Genomic DNA, 21335 nt, shown 5'->3' with positions numbered 1-21335 from the left:
GATCACAGGGAAGGGTGCAGTCGCAGCGGCGTATGTGCGGAGGTCAGGCGACCTGCGAGAGTCAGTTCTCTCTCTCCCATGTAGGATCATCAGGCTGAGTGGCAGGGCTCTCTCAGCTGCTGAGCCATCTCACAGCCCTCGTGTCTTAAGTAAGACATGTGCTACTGCACAACCATATTATACAAAGGACGCAGGTAGAGGTTTTGCTATGCCTATGCATAGATGTATGCATATTCATATGTATAGGTATACACATGTACAGGTAGGGGGGTTGCACATGCCAGGAAGGTACATGTGTGCATGTGTGTAGAAGTCAGACAATAACCTCAAGTACTATTATCAGAACAGCTGTCTGTCCTTGGAGACAGGGCCTCTTTTTGGCCTGCTACCTTGCAATTAGATTAAACTGGCCAGGCAGCCCAAAAGATCCATCTGGCTCTACTTCCCCAGCGCTGGGATTGCAAACCTGAATCCCCACATGGGTTCCGGGACTTGAAGTCGGGTCCTCACACTTGCCAGGGAAGCATTTACCAACTCAGCCATGCCCAAAGCCCTACAAACACACGTTTTAAAGATCATATCGCCTTGCACACTTCATTCTAGGGAGGGGCACTAGAGAGGTCTGGACCTCGTGCCCCACGCAGGTGCTAGGATCATATATCTGCACACTTGCTGGGGTCTGAGTGGGTGGTGCTAAGAGATAGCGGAATGATAACGCTGGCTTGTGGCCTTACACACGTCACTTCACCTTTCTCGGATTCAACACTCTCACCCGCCAAATGATACTTTGCACTCTAGGTGCCTGGCACCTGGCAGCTGACATCGGCAACACAATTGTTCACTGGCATTTGAGGCGGCATGAAGCCCACTGAGACTTCTAAGGGTATTTCTTAAGAGTCTGACAAGAGACAACCAAATGGGTGAGATTCAAAGGCAAATGTTTAACCACAGGGAAAGCAGCCAGTCTAAGGCCAGGAAGGACCAATATTCATCATGACCCACAGGGGGCGCTAGGACCCCGCACATCTGCTGCCTTTTGTGAACCTAATGGGCCTTTTACATTTGAGAATTTTACAAACCAACTGTGTGGCTGCACTCAAAATAAGGGGCACGGCTGGAATGATTGGCTGTCTCTGCCAAACGTGACTGGGGGAACCTCTCACGTCTTATGTTAGTCTCTCTGTGTTGTCCGGAAGTCTGATAATGAACAGAATCCTAGCAATGATAATAAAAAAATGAAATATCTTTTTAAAAGAAGATAAAACGGAAAATGTACCCGCAAAATAGCAAAGAATACCAGTCATTAAGTAGTATGAAATACAATCCTCACGCTCAGGAGGCTGAGGCAAAAGATGGCTGGGAATTTGATTCCAGCCTCAACCACACAGTACGTTCCAAGCCAGTCTAGTTACAGAGTAAGACCCCATCTCGAAAAGCCAAAATTATTAATAATAACAATGATTATAAATACTATGAAAACAACATACTTATTTTGAGACAGGTTAGCCTCAAACTTACTGTGTAGCTCAGGACGGCTTCGAATTTCTTTGGGTTTTGTTTTGTTTATTTTTTGAGACAAGGTCTTTCTACACAGTCCTGGCTGTCCTGGAATTCACTATGTAAACCAGCTCAGAGATCCACTCGCCTCGGCCCCACAAGTTCTGGGATTGAAGAAATGAACCACCACACCCAGTTTTCACCTGATGCTGGGTCTCAAACCTGGGTGTCAAGCTTGCTTGGCCAGCATTCTACTAACTGGGCCCCTGTTTCAATTCTCCAAAGAGCAAAAGACATTATAATGTTTAAACTGATATTCAAACTGATTTTTTTTTAAAGCCCATTTGAATTGAGGGTAACTGGAGGGCAAAGTGATAGGGGTTGAGTTTTAAGCAAACTGACCACAAAGGGTTTGAACACTAGGGAGCCGAGCTTAAAGAGAACTGGCCCAGGCCTGTCTGATGCCTGGGCCGCTCGGTGGGGTGGAGCGACAGAGACAAGTCTCAGGGCGGTTTCCCCACCACACACACCAGGAGGAGCTCTGCAGAAGGGCAGAACAGGTGAAGCTCACAGGAAATGGCTAGACAGGGGGACAAAGGTGACAGTAGTGACCAGCACCCCAACATAGCTGTCCTTGTTGAGAGAGCAAAGGTGGAAAGGAATGTCTCCCAGTGGGAAGACAGTCTTCAACCGTGGCAGCCCCTGGCAAGCTGCTGGAATGGGTGGCTGGCATTCAGTGCCAGGAGAGGGGAAGGAGGGGGAGAGAGAGAGACAGAAAGAGACAGCCAGCCAGAGCCTGTGAGAGAGCCCAGGACACAGCCAGTCCACCAGACAGGAAGAGGAGGAGGAGAGGGAAGAGATACTTACTTGTCGGTTTATCCGAATCTTAATGATTCCAGTGAGGGAACAGAACAAAGCAAAAGAGACAGATGTTAGGCCAGAGGTGGATGGAGGTGGGCGGGGCACAGGAGAGGCCAGAAAGGGTGAGCTGGCAGGCAGAACAGAGACAGGAGGCCAGGACTTGGGTGGAGAGAGGCATGGGTATGTCCCTGTCAGGGCCCGAGAGAAACCAACCAGGTGGAACCCAATGAGAAAGATCCCCTGTCTCCAAGCTGCCCATGCCTGGGAGCCAGGAACGTGCTGGGAGGCAGGGAGGCGGCAAAGGGTTCTGGGAGGCAAGGGGTGGCACATTCAGCTCCAGGAGGAAGATGGGAGGAGAGGAGAGTCATCTCCAGAGGTCCTGATGACCTCAACCCTGGTACACTGCGGCTTCCTCCTGGACCTCTGCCTTCACTGCTCATCCCCGAGTGTCCCTCCCCTTCCTCTGCGGCCACACTGCTTCCTCCTCCACACAGTCTACACAACCAGCCCTGGCTCTGCCACTAACGGGCTCTGTGACACTTTTCTTCCTGCCTATGCTTTCCCAACTAATCTGAAATGAATTTCCTTCCATGTTAATCTGTTTCCCCCTACTAGAATCTCTGCATCATAAAAAAAAAAAAGAAAGAAAGAAAAAGCAGTGGTCACGTGATCTCATTTCTATCCCTGGTGCCCAGGTGCTCAAAATACATTTCCTACACAATTAAAGAAAACTCTCCAAAGCTCAGCTTGCTGCATGAAGTGCAGTCAAGTCCCTGGGCCTTGCCCGAGTCCCATCACCACCCCCCATGCACACCTGAGAAGCCTGCCCTCTCTTGGCCCGTTCCTCCCATCCACCCAGATCCAAGAGTGGTCAAGGCTGCCAAATGGTCAGCATTTGAGGCTGCAGAGACAGCCCAGCTGGGGCTTCAGTCCTCTCTTTACAACTGTAGCTGTGTGTCCTGAAACCAATAGCTTCACCTCTCTGAGCTCCAGCTTCCTTCCCTGTAAGGGGAGGTCATGCATGATAGGGTGATAAGGTTACATGAAATTCGAGAGTGTGTGTAAAGTGTTTATCACCATGCCTGGCACACAGTATGTGCTCAGTAAACACACCTCCCTACATGTGAAGGACCACTGTAATCAAAGCCAAAACACTTGAACAACTTCCTGATGGCCCTGGGAGACAGCCCGAGTCCTTAGCCTGCCATGTAAGGTCTTTACCATCTCAGTCTGCATAACCTCTTCTGCTTCAGTAAGGAAATCATTCCCCCTCCAAGCTCTCGGCCCCCATTGAGGCAGCTCCTTCCCTCCCTCAGCCTCCCTGTCTGCCCCAGACCTTGTTCTACCTCCTGCACAGGCCAGCACAGCCCCCAGGATGCTTTCCCGCAGGCCGCCACCCACTCTCAGCTCCCCATCTCTGAGTTCCCTGACACCAAATGCACCTCAGCCATTCAGACCCCCGTTTAGTCTCTGGTAGGTTTGTGCCCTGCATGGACAGGGAGTCTGGAGGGGACAGGGACAGGTAAGCAGAAAGAGCGGGGTCAGGCACTCACGTCTATGTAGTTGGCAGAGATGTAGTCGGCATCTGGGTCTCCCAGCATCGGGTGAAGCTTCACTCGGTGACGGTCATCTGCGAACAGAGTGGCAGAGCAGGGCTGTGTCAGGAAGCCTGTAGTTTGTTTGTGTGTGTGTGGGGGGTCCTCTTGAAGGTTAGGGGAAGTATCCAGGCATGGCTGCCAGGTGACCTTTATAAGGGTTCAGAGCTGACCAGGAAGCTCTGGGCACCGTGAGGCTGGGCCGAGAGTTTGAGTCTGGGTATGGACTTAAGAAAGCTAGGCTGCAATTAGCTGTGCAACCTTGAGCCAAGTTCTCAACCTCCCAAACCTCTGTTCCCTCAACTCTAAGAGAGGCCTCTACTGTCCCAGGGCAGTGACAGAGACAGTGGTGTGAGACCCTCATACACAAAAACCAGGGCCCTTATGTCTCAGCAGACAGGACTCCCCGCACTTCTCCTTCCACACTTCCTCCTGTCTTTGTGGGTCCCAGTCCCTTCCCGGGGACTCACAGGCAGACACCGTCTCCTGCCGGCTGCTCTTGAGCTTGTCTTTCTTCTTGGTGGCGTCCCAGCCTTCAAAGAAGCTCTGCCAATGGGAAAATGGTAGTCACTGGAGGAGAGAGACCCCAAGACTTTCGGGACCCCTCCCCACAAGGGGAGTGACGGAGGCAGGGTGGGGGGCGGGGCACCATAAGGGATAGGTTCAGAACACATGAGTGTGTTGGGAAAGGAAAAGTGAGCCAAAGGGAGGGCAGAGTTCACAGAGTTGAGGATACAGAACCCTGAGTCTGACCTGGGGAGAGAGGAAAGATTAAACGATGAAGATTAAGGGTGAGATTAAGCGTAAGTGGGAGTAGGCCTGGTGCCCAGATGAGGGTGGCTGGAATCCAATCAGAAGGAGCTTAGGGTGAGGGTCAGGGGTCAATGTCAGACTGGAGTTAGGTCAAGGTCAGCACTGACATGGCCCCAACCAGAGACTCATGAGCAGGGTGGAGATGAGATGGAACAGTGGGGAGCTGGAGAGTCTGCGCTTGAAGGAATGGTCAGAGACAAAGGCATAAGGCTACGCTGGGGGCTGTCAAAGGGTCCGACAGGCCTGGACTGAGAAGAGCCAAGTGAGGGTCCACAGTGAGGAGAACAGGCCAGGCCCACCTCATATTCCTGCTTGAAGCCATAGCCCTCCGCTGTCTTCATCTGGTTGATATGTTGCAGAAGGTCAGCCACCCGTACTGCGGGGTGCAGCTGTCCTGTGTGATACGGGGAGCCCTTCCGGCCACACGGGCGCCGAGGGGAGCCCCCCAGGAGGCTGCTGGCCTCGGTGACCCCACTGCTTCGCTGGTCTCCTGTAGCCAAAGGAAGGGAAATGGACTCTCGCATACATGCAAGCCCAGCCTGGAAGCCTCTAGATGGACTCGGGCAGGGTGGAGGCAGGGAGCACAGTCAACATGGAAGGGGACCGGATCGTTCCTTAGAGTCAAGCTTAGCAAGGCTACCCTGCATGAGGCCCTGCAAGCCCTTCCCTTCGGTATCTCTGGTTTCCCATCTACGAAATAAGCAGGACAGCCGAAGTGAGCCATAGAGTCCTCATGACTGTATTACCCTGTGACCCAGTGACATCTTCACACCACCCCGCCAGGTCTCACTGCTTGACCTGCACAGGCAGCATTAGCAGGGCCCTGGATGTGCCCTCCTCTTCCAGGGAACAATCTGGAACATCGGCAACTCCCAGCAATTACCCCCATTCAAAGACGAGCAAAGCAAAATTAGCTTGCGCAGCCGCCCCCTCCACCGACAACGCCAGGCACCTGAATAGAGTGTTTCTCCTGTGCCAGCATTTCCATTGTCAGTCAGTGCAGTGGCCCAGACAAGGGGGCCCCACGGACCCCAGACCCTGCCAGACAGACACACCCCCCGCTCCAGCTCTTAGAATCAGCATCCTCAAGGACATCCCACCCTGGTTCCGGGGCTCACATCTGAGACTGTGGAAAGCAGTCACAGTTTCTCCTGCCCGACTCTCTGTCTGGCTCCTATCTCCTCTCAGAAAAGGCTGCATGATTGCCTCAATACCCTTCCTCCCTATCCTTTATGCCTGGAGAACTCAAGCCTCTCTTCCAGGTCTCCGTCAAAACGATCCCCTAGCTGGCCTATGTTCCTCCTTAGTGACTCACAGAGCAGACGAATGCAGATGCACAGGCCTCCTCCCCAGACCCCAGAGCTTCCCATGCCAAGGTTTGAAAGCTGCCTCTGAGTAGGAACTCAAGGCCATGCAGGGCCTTCCCACTTTGCCGTTCTGCTTTCAGCAGCCCCAGGCCTAAAAAGTGCCCAGTTTAACAGAGAGCTGCCTTCTGCAGTTAATCCTGAGATCCGGTCGCTTACAGCTGAAGAACCGGTCAGTGACTTGCTTTTCATGTAGTCAGATGTCTCATGCCCTTAGCCACACAGATGGGGAAGCTGGGGTCCAAGAGGCAAGACAGGGCTCATGTCACAGTGGTAAGTATAGGAATTATTCAAGATGGCTGACAAAAATGAGGACCTGGGTTCAGATTCCAAGCACCTAAGAGTTGGGCACAGTGGTAGACACCTTAGACCCCAAAACCTAGAAAGCAGAAACAGATGTGTCCTGGGGACTTGCTGGCCGGCTAGTCTAGGTCAATCTGGCAGCTCCAAGTTAACAGAAACCCTGTCTCACAAGATAAGATGGAGATGCGGAAGACATCCCAAAAACCTCTGCAGTCGCATGAGCCTGCAAAGATGTGGATGCACACACACACACACACACACACATGCATGTACACACATGCATGCACACACGACCACTTACACATGTGTATGCACGTGTGACTGCTTATACACGTGTGCATGCACATGTGAACACAAATATACATATTCAGGTTCTCATGAACATACACACACACACATACGAACATGTACACACACACACAAACACAAATTAGATAAAGAGAGGAGTCTGCACAGTTCTGACATAAACAAAAACAAGTAGATTTATGCCTAGTGAGACCTCTCAGGGCTTCCGGCATGTCAGTGTGCATTTGAAATATCTGAGAGATGAATGGAAGAGGCCGCTTCACATCTCTCACCATGAAGGGCTCTTTGTATTTTATAGACACATCCTCAGGGGCTGCAGTACAGTGTGGGTGGAGACTGGGGAAAGCTCTGGACTCAAGCAGCTCTCAGATCAAATCCCAGCTCTGCATATGACCTTGGGGACACTATTTAGTCTGCCTAAACTTCCACTTTTACACGTCAAAAGAAGTAAAAACTGATGCTGCTGAACATTTGCTGCTGTAAATGTTAAATAATAAGACGACACATGAGAGCCCCAGAGCCTGACACAGCCACCCACAGCAATCGCTGGCATTGTTTCCAGGAAAGGGAGTCCCGAGTCCCCAAAAGCCAGGGAAGCTGGCTGACTAAATGCTTGGTCCTTCTCCATTGTAAGATACTGGTCCTGCCTGAAAAGCCAGTTCCAAGAAGTAGCCACAACTACACAAGTTGAAGACATGCAAGAGTTCAAGATGGGTTACTGGGGCTAAGGAGATGGTTCTGCCGGCAAAGCACTTGCTTCACGAACCATGTGGACCTGAGTTCAATCCCCAGCGCTCATGTGAAAGAAACAGTCTAGTCTAGTTTGAACTATAGCCAGTGAGAGATCTCACCACCTGAGACAGTGACACTTGATGTCAACTTCTGGCATCCAAATGCATACACACAGACACACACACACACACACACAAATATACACATACATGTATACATACACAAGTGCATAATACCACACAATACATGCATGCACAAATGACTTCTGCTGGTTCAATGAACTCAGAGCATCAAGGAGACTGGGAGCTCAGAGGTTTGCTGCGGACACAGTCGAAGGCTCACAAAGTGATCACTGGGTAGAAAGAGAATCAAACAAGAGTGATAGAAGATTGCACACTTATCCCACAGATCCCGATCAGCCCCCATGATCAGCAGGCACGTAGGCGTAATCAATTTCTGATGAGCAAGAACCAGGCCAGGCAGCTCACACCCGAGCCCAAGAACAGTGCGAGATATTCTGCAGATGAGACGACCGGGAAAGGGTGGGGTCGTATGGCATGACCTAGTTTCCTGGACTCCGAGAAGCCAGGTCCCCATTCCCTTAACTATGGGATCTGAGAGGCACTTCTAACCTCATTCCAAATTCTGCCCCAAGGACCAACCTGCTCACCCGAAGGCAGGTTCATCATTCCCCAGGGACTGGGGAGATGACTCTGTTTCCTTCCTGGTGGTCTGGCCTGAGTTCTACTCCACTGCACCCTTCTCACACCGAGGGACGACACCCACCAAAACAGTGAGTGAAAGAGAAACCAATCCTCCCTGGAGCGACTTGTATCAGGGCACTGAAAAGATCTACAGGATGCCACATGGTTTTCTGCTGTCAACCAAAATTGGGTCTCTGATATTTGGAAAGGACAAGGAAGGAGAGGTAGGGCCAACAGGTCAGGAGTAGACAAAGCATGAGAGAGTTCTAAGACTCAGTTCTAGTCTCCTGGACACATGGTTTTCCAGACACTGCAACCTGGCCTTCACGGTGTCCAGTCTCCCCTTCCTGCCATGAACCAAGTCCCTCATTTTCCACCGGCACTCGGCTGCAAGGCCTGTGCCCCCTGTGGTGGTCTGAGTGAAAATGGCCCCCATAGGCCCGTAGGGAGTCCCACTATTAGATGTGGCCTCACTGGAGTAGGTGTCACCTTGTTGGAGTAGGTGTGCCCTTTTTGGAGGAAGTATGTCACTTGGAGTGAGCTTTGAGGTTTCAGAAATTCTGGCCAGACCCAGTGGCTCATTCGCTCTTCCTGCCGCCTGCCAATCCAGATACAGAACTCTCAGCTACCTCTCCAGCACCATGTCTGCCTGCATGCCACCATGCTCCCTTCCATGACAGCAATAGGCTAACCTCTGAACTATAAGCCAGCCCCGATTAAATGTTTTCCTGCCATGGTAACAGTGTCTCTTCACAGCAAAAGAAACCCTAACTAAGACACCACCCTACCTCAGCACCCACTCTCCCAGCGCCCACCAAGCATGTCCAGCCCGGTGGGACACGGCCCTGGTCCCTCCTATACCCACCACTGTACACTTGCATCTGTTGCTCCTCATCCTCCTCACTGCTGACTGCCTAAATCCTTCTATGATTTAGTCCCATGCAGCACACACGAGCATCGACCATTCAGAAAGAGGTGTGCCCAAGCCGTTGCTCTGCCGCCTGACTATGTGACCTGGACAAGGGATATCCCCTCTCTGAGCCTCTTTGTCCTCATTTTTTTGCTTGACTGTTTGCTTGTTTTGGTCTTGAGATAAGTCTCAGGTAGCCCAGGCTGGCCTCAAAGTCCTTATGTAGCCAAGGATGGCTCCTGTTTTCACCACCCGAATGCTGGAGTTACAGGCATAAGTCCCCATGCCCTATGCGTGTGATGCTTGTGATCTAGCCCAGCCAGGGCTTCCTTCAGGTAACCATGCCACCCACTAAGCCACATCCCCAGCCTTCCTCCTCATTCTTTTTTTCTTCTTTTCTTTCTTTCTTTCTTTTTTCTTTTTTTGTAAAACGAAGGCTGTTGATTACCACTGAGCAATGTAAAAGGGAGAGAATTCAAGGAGGAAAACTACAAAAAGGGAATAAGCGCATGTCGAGCTTGAAAACACACATGAAACAGACAAATTCCCTGAAAAATGTAACACCAATTGCATCATTTTCTGATATATGTGTGATATTTTTATAGACATAGCCATAAAAGATCAAAAGTGACTCGAAAATAGAAAGTCTGAAAGCCTGGTTCCTTTAAAGAAGTTGATTATGAATTTCAAATCTTGGGCTGGGGAGATGGCTCAGTGGGTCGAGGTGCCTGCCCATCACTGACACAGCCGACCTGAGTTCAAACCCCGAGACAGGCACAGTAAAGGGAGAGTCCCAACTCTTATGAGCTGTCTGCTGACCCCCACATACACACACAGTGGCACTCATGTACCTACACACATACACATATATACAGAGAAAATACGTAAATAAAAATATAATATATTAATAATTTCTCAAAACTTTTGGTAGCACTAATTGTCTTGAACGCTCGCATGGTAGCTCACATGGTGGTAGCCCTGGTCTCCAGTGCTCACAAGGCGGTGGCCCTGGTCTCACTGCTCACAAGGTGGTGGCCCTGGTCTCCATTTCCCAGAGTCACTCTGACTCCTCAATTAGTCCTTGAGTTCCCTGGGAGAGGAGCTACCCTTCATTCGTCTCCCCCTCTTCTTCCATCCCCGCCTCCCCGCCCCTCGCCCCGCCTTTTCCAATGGCCCTCAGCAGCAAGGCCTGTGCTTATCCTAACTCAACAACCATTTATTTTTAAGAATCTTTAGGGTCCTTAGGTATCTATCTTGTGTTTGTTTTTGTTTATTGTCTTGTTGTTGTTGATTTTTGCTGTTGTTACTGGTTTGTTTCCGGTTTTTTTGAGATAAGGTTTCTCTGTGCAGTCTTGACTGTCCTAGAACTCACTCTGTAGACAAGGTTGCCTCAAAGTCACAGAGATCTGCCTGCATCTGTCTCCTGAGAGCTTGGATTAAAGGTATGTACCACTAGCATCTGGCTATTTTGGGTTTGTTTGTTTTTGTTTTTGAAACAGCGTCTCTCTATGTAGTCCTGGCTGTACTGGAACTCACTATATAGACCACTGGAACCCACTATGTAGACCAGGATGCCCTCAAATTCATAGAAATCTACCAGCCTCTGCCTCTGTCTTCTCCACCTTACTTTTCAGGACAGGTCTCCCTGGACCTAGAGCTCATCACTTGGGCTCCACTAGCTAACCAGTGAGTTCCAGGGACCTTTATGTGCTCAGCCTCTAATGGCTGAACCATCTCTCCAGCCCTTACTTGGTCTTTTAAAATTTGGTTCTGGGACTTGAACTCGGGTTCTCAGACTTGTGCAGCAAGCACTTTACTGACGTAGTCATCTTCCCAGCCCGAGAAAAAGTCTAAGAAAAGCAGAAAGCAGGAGTCACGGAGGAAATAACTGGCAAATGTAAGGGCTTTCAAATAAAGACGTGTCTATTCCTCCAAAGATGCTATAAATAACCTGGAAAGACGAGCTACAAAACTGGGGGAAGATATTTGCAATTCATATATGACAAATGATAATTATCCTGAATATATAAAGAACTCCTAAAAACCACTAAGAAAGCAACGAAAAAAGCCTAACAGAAAATGAGGTGGAAGATGCGAGCAGGCATTTCATGGAAGAAGAGGCCTGAATGCCAATCATGACTGGAAAATGTGTTCAACTTCATTAGCACTCAGAGGAATGCAAATGAAGACTATAGAAAATCAGCATTTCATCCAAACCAGCTCCGCAAAGGGAAGGAGGCTGGCGAGTTTTCATCGTGAGGTGCAGCCACAAAGTCTTTCACACTAGAAGAGGCAAAGCAAAACTGCCTTGGAAGACATCCTAGTCCCGACTGATGAGGCTGAAGGAACACACACGCACTTCATCACCCAGCAAGCCTCCTTCTAGGACTGCACACGCGCGAGTGTCTAAAGACCTGCGTAAAGGAGCTCTCAGAAGCCTCGCTGCGGTAACAGGAAACCAGAAGCAACAAACAACCACAGCGAACACAACCGTGACACAGCCACACAGGGGAAAACTATACAACAGAGCACAGCTAATGAACGTCCACACAGGCAAGAATGAGAACAGCAGAGTGGGGGTTCCGTCTTATAAAGTTAGATGATGAGTACAATTGGACAGTGTGTTCTTTGGGAAGTATGTGCATGTGGTATAACTGACCTTAAAAGGCCAGATAGACCAGGCGGTGGTGGTGCATGCCCTGTAATCCCGGCACTCGGGAGGCAGAGGAAGGCAGATTTCAGTGAGTTCGAGGCCAGCCTGGTCTACAGAATAAATTCCAGGAACACCCAGGGCTACAGAGAAACCCTGTGTCAAAAAAAAAAAAAAAAAAGAAAGAAAAGAAAACAAAAGGCCAGGCAGTTGGATAGATGGACTGGAGAGATGGCTCAGAAGTTAGGGGCTCACTGCTCTTTTGTTGTTTGTTTTCTATTGTTTTGTTTCTGTGAGGGGTACTGAGGTTAGAGCCCAGGGCTGCCTCTGTGCTGGGTAAGCACTCTGCCATTATACCGCCTCCCAGAACACATTACTTTTGCAGAGGACCCAGGATCAGTCCCCAGCACCCACACCAGCTCTGAGGGAACTCGATGCCCTCTACTGTCCAAGCACGTGATGCACATACAGACATACAGGCAGACATATATAAAAATAAAAACAAGTAAATCTTTGAAGCAAAAGGCCAGATAATTGTGAATAAAAGTTTCAGGGCGTATTTATATGAGAGGGTGGCAGTGGCGTAGCTGAGAACTAACTCTGCTACAGCTCTGAGCAGCCAGTGGCTCACATGTATTTGGTACAATTATGGCTTTAGTCATGAACAGTGCCTCGGTGGCATATCCTATTTTCTTTTGCAGAAGCAGAACTCTGAGTTTAGGGCCAGCCTGGTTCTACAGAGGGAGTTCCAGGACAGCCAGGGCTACACAGAGAAACCCTGTCTTAAAAACAGCAACAACAACAACAACACTAAGCAAAGTAAAAAGAAAGATAGCAAAGGAAGTCGAGACCTAGCACCCGGCAGCTGCCTCGCTCTGCTCCAGCAACTGGGACACAGCACCAAGTGATTCACATATACTATCTCATTTGGACATCATCGCAGCCCTGGGGAGAACTGGTCTACCGGCAGAGATGACCTTCTTTCTAGTTTATATGTGAAAAAAACAGACGTCTAGAGAGCTTAATTAATCAACTTGCCGCAGGCCACACAGCCTTATAAAGGAGAAATCCCAGAGGCCAGCCCAGGTCTGTGTGACTACAGCCTGGTTGTCTCCCCACCCCCAACTACTGAACCCCAGTCTGGCAGATAGTAGCTGTCCAATAAGAGATGAGGGTGTGCACGTCACCTCACTGCTGAGCTGGCAGACTTCCTCTAAGCCCCTCCAAGCACAGTATCACCCCACCTGTTGTATTCTCTGATTTTTGTCCGGTGACCTGTGAGCCTGGGGATTGGAAGGGCCAGTACTTACCCCGAGGGCTATAGCCAGGAGCATCCATGAAGGACAGGCCAAGCCGCTCATCCTCCTGCAGGGTGCTCTGGTCTGTGAAGCTGCGGTCCACAGCGCTCATCATGTGAGTCTTCTCCTGGCGGTAGTTGACGGTGGCCTTAGTCATGGTCACTGGCTTCCTGCAGAAGGGGACAGTTGGAAACAGACACTGGTACTGTGGGTGGGGCCAACAGCACCCATAGGTGGGAGGGAGGCCTTGGAATCAGGAATCAGCTGCGTTGCAAATGTATATCTGGACACAGAGGGGACACAACCTATACTCTTAACCCGCCAGCCAATAGCAGCCATGATAGCTGGGACCCTGTTTTTTATTCCTTCTGACTCCAAGGTCTCATGAGACAGAGGGCCAGTTCACTCTAGACCTAATTAGGTGCCACTGCAGAGCCACCATCCCACAAACTGGAAGAAGATTAACTCAGACAGCCTCAAACACCCACCTCCTGAAAGAACCTTGCCTGGGCGCTCCCTCCATCCTGCAGGAGGAGAACCAGGCCTTCTGAGGGCAGGCCAGGACCTGCACTGCCAGCTCAGGGGTCTCCCAGGAAACACCAGCTGTGGTTTCTATCACCCACCTGCCTGGCAGCAAATAAGTATAGCAGGGGAAGGAGAGCTCAGCCCTGCCTGGGACACGTCAAGAGTGGAGACCTCAGGCTGTGATTCCCAGGCTCTTGGGGAAGATGTGAGGCAGAAGACTGTGGCTGACAGGAAAAGATGCCCGCCTGGAAATAACCTGGGGCCCATGTCGAGGCTGTGAGGACCCTGACAAGCTGGCTGAGCAAAGAGGCCCAAGAGAGCCCTTTGGTGAACGGATACTGGCCCGAAAGGCAGTCTCCAGTGGTGAACTACAAGGCTGTGTTCCCAGCCTCCTTGGAAAAACTACAAAAACAAACCTATCAGATCCACAGGAGACGGAGCATGGGGGCTGACAGGGGACACCTGACTCCACCAGCCTCCGCTTCATCTCAGTGTGAGAGGAGGTGGATGGAATTTAATGTACACACTCAAGAGTTCCTAATTTAGGTTCAAAAATTATCTACACGAAATCCTGGGGAGGAAAAGCAGTCATGTCAGCAATTCCTCGGAGGGAGAGGAGGAAAGTTGGGGGCTGGTGCTGGGAACCAGCAGGATGAGGGACAGGTTCAGGAAACATGGGGGCAGGGGAGACAGTGAACCTCAGTGGAGAGAGGTCACTGAGGTCAGGAAGGTGATGTGAGCTGTGGGGTGGCTTGGAAGAAGCACCAAGCCAGCTGAGTATAGAATCATTGCTGGAGCAATAGGGAAAGATAGCACGAGGGAGGGGAAGCCGTGGAAAGGGGCTGGCATTGACATAGCCAGAGAGGGAGCAGAAGAGGAAGGGAGAGACAGACAGACAGACAGACAGACAGACAGACAGACAGACAAAGAATGATGGGAGGGCAGGCTCTGAGGCCTAGGGCAGTCGGAATTACTCACGGGTAGTAGGAGTAGGCATAGCGGTCCCTCCTGGCAGCGTGCAAAGAGAAAACAGCGATGTGACCAGGCTTCCCTCCCAGAAGGAAGGGACCACATAGGTCAAGGGGCCATCCTCAGTCTAAAGACTGACCAGACGCAATCACTGTGAGCTCAGACTAAAAGCCCTTCTCTCAGTGTGCTGCTGAGGGAGGCAGAGTCTGAAGGCTGCCCAGCTTTTGCAGCTACATTTACATGTGCAGAAACACACACACATTAAATAGATTCACATATGCACACACTCATATGCAGAAATACACATGTATACAAACACTCAAAGTCACCATCCCGCATCCAAGCCTGCTCTGGCCTGTGCAGACAGCCCCCACCCTCGGGCTCTCCTCTGCAGTCTCCACAGCTCCTGCACAGGTAGCCCTTCACATACACCTCCACCTAGGAAGGAGAGTAGCTAGGGTCAAGGAGTGGTAGGGTGGAGAAGCCCCAGCAGGGTGGAGAAGCCCCAGCAGGGTAGCGAGGCCCCAGCGGGGTAGAAAGGCCCCAGCAGGATATAGAGGCCCCAGTGGGATGCGTAGGCAAACCTAGGGCCCACACTTTCTGCCCCGACTGACCCTGACTAGGAGGCCACCCTCTCACTACACACCCGAAGCTTGTGTGTAAAGCCTGACATTGAACTAAGACTGCTGCTGGTTGGTAGAACACTTGCCTAACATGTTCAAGGCTCAGGGCTCAATCTCTAGCCCTGGAAAAATAATCCCATTTCACAGACGAGAACACTAAGTCACAGGCTGTCATGATAAAGACCAGAGTCCCCCAGGTCTCAGAATACATGTCTCGAGATCCTGGCCCAGGAACTCCCTCAATGCTTCTTACTAAGGCTCCATCAGGCTAGGGAGGGAGCTGAACCTCCGACTCAGTCCTTTACATTTGCAACACAGGCTGATCTGAAACCTGTTCAGACCCCACAAGGCAAAGTGGGGGAGCCCTGGGGAGTGTACTGGCTCCCCAAGGCCAGGACCAGCGAGCACAGAGACAGGCCATAGTGGAAAACGGGTAGATTTTAAATAAAGGAAGAAGCCAAGTTGCAGCTCCAGGAAAGACAATGGGCTTAGGGGCTTTCGAGATAGCCTGGACAGGCACTGTATACACGAGTTAGCAACTGTGTAATGAGGGCGGTCTCCTAGCGACATTCTGACGGCACCATGACCGCCCTGTCCTGGACAAGGCTCTGTCTGCAGAGCGTGGGGAAAATACCCCACACAGCCAATCCTCTCCCCTCAGGGGAGATTTCTAGGAACTCAAACTCCATCAGCTCCACTCACAGCCTCCTACACCCACGCTCTACTCGGAGGCCTTCTCAGGTCTCTGTTGGGCACAAGCGTCGAGAGCTGCCACTGGCAGGAAGCCTACAGTGAGGCCTTCTCATCTGTAGTGAGGTTCAAGCCTGAGTCCAGAGTAAACCCGGCCACCGTACCTAGAGACACGGGCAACTCACTTTAATTACAGCTTCTCCGTCAGAGAAAAGGGAGTCGGGCCTGCTATTTGTCAGGATCCAAGAAGGAAATGTTCTCGGAAAGACCCCAAGTGCCAGAACCTCGCCTGGCACATTCTGGGCACTCAGTAGCTAGCGCCTCTCCTGGCACACAGTCATTCCTCATTAAGTGATCATTAAAAATAGTTCGTCTCAAGATACTGTTCTTCGACTTTGGGAGAGAAAAAAAAAATCTGAGCCTGAGTCCAGGATAGGCCATCCCACACACAATCCCCATTCTACTGGCACACCCTGTCTCTACCGCTGATGGCCCTAGCCAGCTCTTTGTGCCCTCCCTGGATCCTACTTATCTGTTCCTGGCAGCCCGGAGAGCCGGTGCCAACCAGCCTGCGTGTGCCCAGCCTGGCAGCAGCAGGGGCTACAGAAGCCAGAGTCCAGATGGGGAAGGAGGAGGCTGGCTCTGCCTCTGGCTCCTAGGGTGACCTTGGGCAGGTTCGCCGCCCTCTCTAGGGCTCAATTACAGTGTCTGAGCCACCACGTTCTGGAGTTGCTTGGTGAGACTGAGGTAGCGTGTGGCCGCAGGCAGAGGGGTCTCAGGAGTTCCCACCCTGCCTCCAACTCTGTTTAATTCACCGGGCTCCAGGTGGGGAGCTTGTTTCGTTCTGGCACTTTGAGCTTTGTTTTGTTTTGAAACGGGATCTCATGGAGCCCAGGCAAGTCTTGAACTTAGTATACAACAGAGATGACAAAGACGCCCTTGAACTTCTGATCCTCCTGTGTCCGTCTCTGGAATGTTAGGATCACATGCGTGTGCCATCACTTCTGGTTTATACCAGGCCGGGGACCAAACCTAGGGCTCCGTGTATGCTAGGCAAGCACTCTGCAAAGTGAGGAGGATCATAGGTTTTGACAGGCTCTGTCGCTTTGAAACCAATCTAAACACTAGACCAGATGTCCTTCAACACCCTGGCAGCTCGCTCACCCTGGGGCTCTGAGCTTGCACAATCAGTCATGGCAGAGACCTTGGCTAGAGGGCCAAGTCACAATCAGGTCACCTCTGTGCCTTCCTATTGGAACAGCCAATGTAGAGCAAAGGAAGGGAGTGCCTGCTTCCAGCATAGCTCCTTGGCACAAGGAAGAATACCCATTCCTGGATAGTGGCTCCTGGCACCAGCCAGACCTGTGCTCCAGCCACAACAGTGCTCTTTGCTGAGTCTCTGACACTCACTGTCCAGCGTGTGTTAATCCATAGGCCCAATGCCCAGGCTGGCAACCCTCCATATACTTCACCACCAAGGGGCAAGGGGCTGTTCTACCAACCTCAGCCATGGCTCCTCTGGACCCAGCAGGCCTTCCAGGAGTAGGAAGCCCCTGGTGGGTGAGGGGCACTACTCACCCTTTGCGAATGATGACAATGATGGCTCCCAGGAGGAGGATAAGAACGGCAAGACCGCCTGCACAGATGCCCAGGATAAGCCCCATCTCCTCCGATCTCTGAGACACTTCAAGGGGTCGCTTGCTCTCCTTGCAAGCAGCTAGGGAGAATGAATGAGACAGAGGATCAGAGACCACCCCACCCGACAGGCCAGGATCTGAGCACCGAGGCACCGAACAAGCCACCCAACATGTACATACCAAGGCCCCAGCGTTGCACCTAGGCACTGCCCCACCTTTCAGTCAGAGATCTGTCTCCTCACCTTGCCTCTCAGCCAATAGCCTGCCTTCCACATTCCAGGTCAGTCTCCCTCAGTCTGCTCTCCTCCCCCCAGCATCTTCAGACAGAGAACTAGGGAGACCTGGGGCCTTCAGTTCTATCCTCCTTGCCCTCCTACCAGGTGATGGAGGGGAAAAGTACCTGTGCTACAGATGAGACATCTCAGGGTGTAACCAACCATATGCCATGCCTAGAAGAGGGATGGTCCTCACACCACATTCTCCCTGCCTGTCCCCTGTCTAGCCCACTGTAGAAAAAGGAACAGATACAGAACCCAGAACAAGAGACCAGTTACCATCACTCTCAAGGCACAAGCAAGATGGTTTTCACTGCACAGGCTGGTTCCTGTCTTTGTCAGGGACCCTTCTGTCACTATGGGGAGCGTGAAGGGTGCGAAAGACTGCTTGCTGTCCAGTTTGAAAGAAGAAGCCTTGAAGTGGGCACCAGGTAGCTGAGACAGGGAGACCTTCCTATTTGGGGTCTGCCTTCCACAGCCCTAGGCTCCCATAGCCCCGGGTCCCCTGGAGATGCACAGATGAGAGGCCATGCCTGGGCAGGGCTGAAGACACCCAGCAGACTCACCTTTCCTGGCAATTCGGATGCAGTTCAGCCGGGTTTCCTAGAAATACAGATGAAGAGACTCAGAGACAACAGCCAAACCCACGCTCTACAGCTCAGGAACCTCAGTTGGGATAGCTTGGACCTAATCAGGCCTCACATGTCAGGTACAAACCATTAACTATGGACACTCCATAGAGCTATGCCTTAAGATCAATAAGATTGGAGGACACAAAACCAGCATGGGAAAGTGGGGTGGCGCCCCAGACATGAGGGGAAGAAGTAGATCCAGGGGTCTGCTAAAAACTGGAAGAAATCAAGGGCTGGAGCACTGAGGATCCAGAAAGCCCAGAAAAGAAGGCAGATCCCAGGGAGGAAGAAAAGTCTGGGGTGGAGGTGGGGCCTGGGACTCTAGTGGTGGGCTTCTTGGGAAGAGGTGTCTGAGAGAAAGCAGGGCCACAGGAAGCAAGGAAGCCCAGTCAACAGGAGTGTTGGGGCATCTGTGGGAAGCAGCCTGGGATCAGAAGGCTGAGGCTGGAGGAAAGGAGGTTAGGGTATAGAGTACAGGACCAGGTCTCAGGCCCCAGTGGTAGGCCTCCCCAAAGGTCCCCCACCCTACAGCCCACTACCCCAGTCTACACCCCTAGGGCGCAGCCAACTCCTCACCCCTTTCAGGTGACTCGCTGCCTGGAAGTAGATAAGGTAGGCCTTCCTGGGCTCAAGCGGTGGGTTCCAAAAGCCACGATAGGTCTGGTTGTCACCCACAGTAAAGGGCATGGCCTCAAGCAAGCTGCTGGCAGCCAGTTCAGCCCCGAAGTAGTGCACCAGGCCACGAGCCAGTGCGGTCTCAAAGGTCAGAGGTACCGAGAAGCAGTCCTGACCTCCTGGCTCGCGTCGCAAGCGCCGTGGCCGCTCTTCCTCCACAACCACCTGGTATACACTGGACAGAGAGGAGATGGTACAAGTGGCCACAGAGAGCCTTCAAGTAGTGAAGGTCGGGGGTCTTAGCTCTGCCTCTTTCTAACCCAGCAAGTTACAGAAGCTCCCAAGACTCAGTTTCATCCTCTGTAAGATGGGAGTGAACCAGGGTGTAGCTAGAAAGGGACACTTAGTGAGTGTCCATTGTTATTGTGGCCACCAATTGTAGCCATGCTCAGTGGGTCTACACCCTAAGGATTAATTGATCTCATCAATGAGTCTTCTTGTGTGTGACACAGAATCTAGAACATGGAAACACCCAGGCTCTTTCAGATAAAAGATGACTAGGGTAAGACCACATTTACTACGCTCGGGTGAGAGGCCCTGAGCTGGTACTAGGGGATCTAGGCCTCCTGGAATTAACTGTCCCCAGCAGGAAAGATATGCTCACAAAGCAAACAAGGATATGTTGGTGCGACTGTCTAGAGTCCTCTCAAGCTTCGGACAGCCCTCCGTCTGGAAACTGGAGCCCACTGTGCCCCACAGGACCCTCCTGCCCTGACTTGTGTCTCTGCTCCTGACCACTGGGGTTCTGTTTATTTTAGCGCCTCGAGTAAGGGACTTTGGCTGTGGGCTCCTCCAGTCCACTGTGGAACTGAGCCAGAGCCAACATGTGGGGTCTGATATGCTTAACTCTTTCCCGTCAGCCTCCATCACAGCTCAGCTTGGGACATCCCACCAGCCAGCCTCTGCTCTGGAAAGTAGGAATGCCTCTGCCTTCCCTCTAGTTTCCAGCGCAGGGAATCCGTTCACTGCCTGTCACAAAACTGCTGGAAACGCCAGCCCTGATCCCTCTCAGCACGCCCCAAGCTAGGGGTCAAGCCTCCCACAGCTCCAAATGCTCCCAGGAGGTTCACATTAGCCTCAAACTGAAATGGTGTCTGCAGAAATGGAGTCTCTGAGATGAGGATCACCCCACCCACCATGTCCCATCTCCATATTCCCATCTACCTTGACCAAGTCCTGCCTGACGCTGCCACACAAGAACCTGGAGGCTTCATCAAAGAACACAACACCCAGAGGGGCCTGAGAGTCTAAGGGGGCCAAAGCAGGCAGTGGTAGTAAATATCGGGGAGACCCAACAAGTGAGGAAGAGAAGGTAAAGGGCTGGGTGAGAAGGTGGAGGACTAGCTAGAACACGTGAGCAACCCAACCACCTTCATGAGACAGCTCCCAGTCTCCACTAAAGGGGGAGACCTGAGTGGCAGGCGGAGAGGCTCTGTGCCTTCCAAAAGTCACTCCCACCCTCACTTCTCCATACCAAACATACCACAAAGGCTACCTGAGATGACCCTGCTCATGTACACTCCCATCTTTACTCCAGCGCGCACACACACACAGCAGAGGCAGCCCTGGCAACATCAACAATCCCAGAGTCCTCCAGAGAGTGGGGAGCAGAAAAGCTGTGTGCTAGACCATCCCCATGGGAATGGCCTTAACTGGCTGGTTCCCTAGTCTTCAATAGGGATACCCATCCCTGTGAGTGCAGGAACAGAGCTAGCTAGAAAATACAAGGCCCCAAGAGCTTTACTACTCCTGAGTGTCCAATGAACCACCCTGGGGCGGCCTAGTTCCTTCTCCAAACTGGACACTGTCCAGGAAACCCATGACAGTTACCAGCAGAGACCTGTGGTCTTGGCTCACTACCCAGAATCATGGTGCACCCTCCTCAACTCGGAGCCCAGGCAGGAAGTAGGGTCACCAGAGAGTTGGCCAGATCAGAGGAGAGGGCTGTCTCCCAGCCCCTCTCCGCAGGCATTCCCACCTGATGGGTGCTCCGCGGCCCTGGGCCGGCCTCAGCAGCACTGTGATGGTGTTCTCCGACTCGCCCAGGGGTGACGGCATGTCAGCATAATCAAAGCTGGGAGCTGAGAAGAGACAGGAACACAAGCATGGCATCTGGCCACTGGCCAGGAAGGCCAGACCTCTAATCCTCTTATCACCATGTTCCCCTGATCTAAGCTTCCATGCCCCCCATCTTAGGCGCTGACTTCTGACCTCAACCTTCTGATTCCACTCACCATAGTCTCCTGACCCCTCTGATTTAGTCCCGACTCCTGACT

At 51.8% G+C, this 21335-nt stretch overlaps 1 protein-coding gene across 7 annotated transcripts in view; it reads right to left on the bottom strand.

The window, feature by feature from the left end:
- Ptpru (protein tyrosine phosphatase receptor type U) overlaps positions 1-21335 on the bottom strand; it is a 71162-nt gene that overhangs the window by 14980 nt on the left and 34847 nt on the right. For 2 of the 7 annotated variants that reach the window (XM_048434201.3, XM_048434203.3), the window contains exons 11-20: positions 21038-21140; positions 18961-19234; positions 18319-18355; positions 17419-17557; positions 14537-14566; positions 13046-13203; positions 5066-5256; positions 4424-4499; positions 3912-3988; positions 2365-2382 (exon numbers count right to left, since the gene is read on the bottom strand). In XM_048434201.3, coding sequence (XP_048290158.3) covers positions 2365-2382; positions 3912-3988; positions 4424-4499; positions 5066-5256; positions 13046-13203; positions 14537-14566; positions 17419-17557; positions 18319-18355; positions 18961-19234; positions 21038-21140 — 1103 coding nt within the window. The remainder of the gene's footprint in view (positions 1-2364; positions 2383-3911; positions 3989-4423; positions 4500-5065; positions 5257-13045; positions 13204-14536; positions 14567-17418; positions 17558-18318; positions 18356-18960; positions 19235-21037; positions 21141-21335) is intronic. The other 5 variants (XM_048434204.3, XM_085686684.2, XM_048434206.3 and 2 more) reach the window with 3 other exon arrangements.

The sequence above is a fragment of the Myodes glareolus genome, chromosome 3, assembly GCF_982192425.1.
Source record: "Myodes glareolus chromosome 3, mMyoGla1.1, whole genome shotgun sequence".
Lineage (NCBI taxonomy): Eukaryota > Metazoa > Chordata > Mammalia > Rodentia > Cricetidae > Myodes > Myodes glareolus.
The sequence above is the reverse complement of the archived record's forward strand: the minus strand, read 5'-3'. Positions and strand labels throughout refer to the sequence as shown.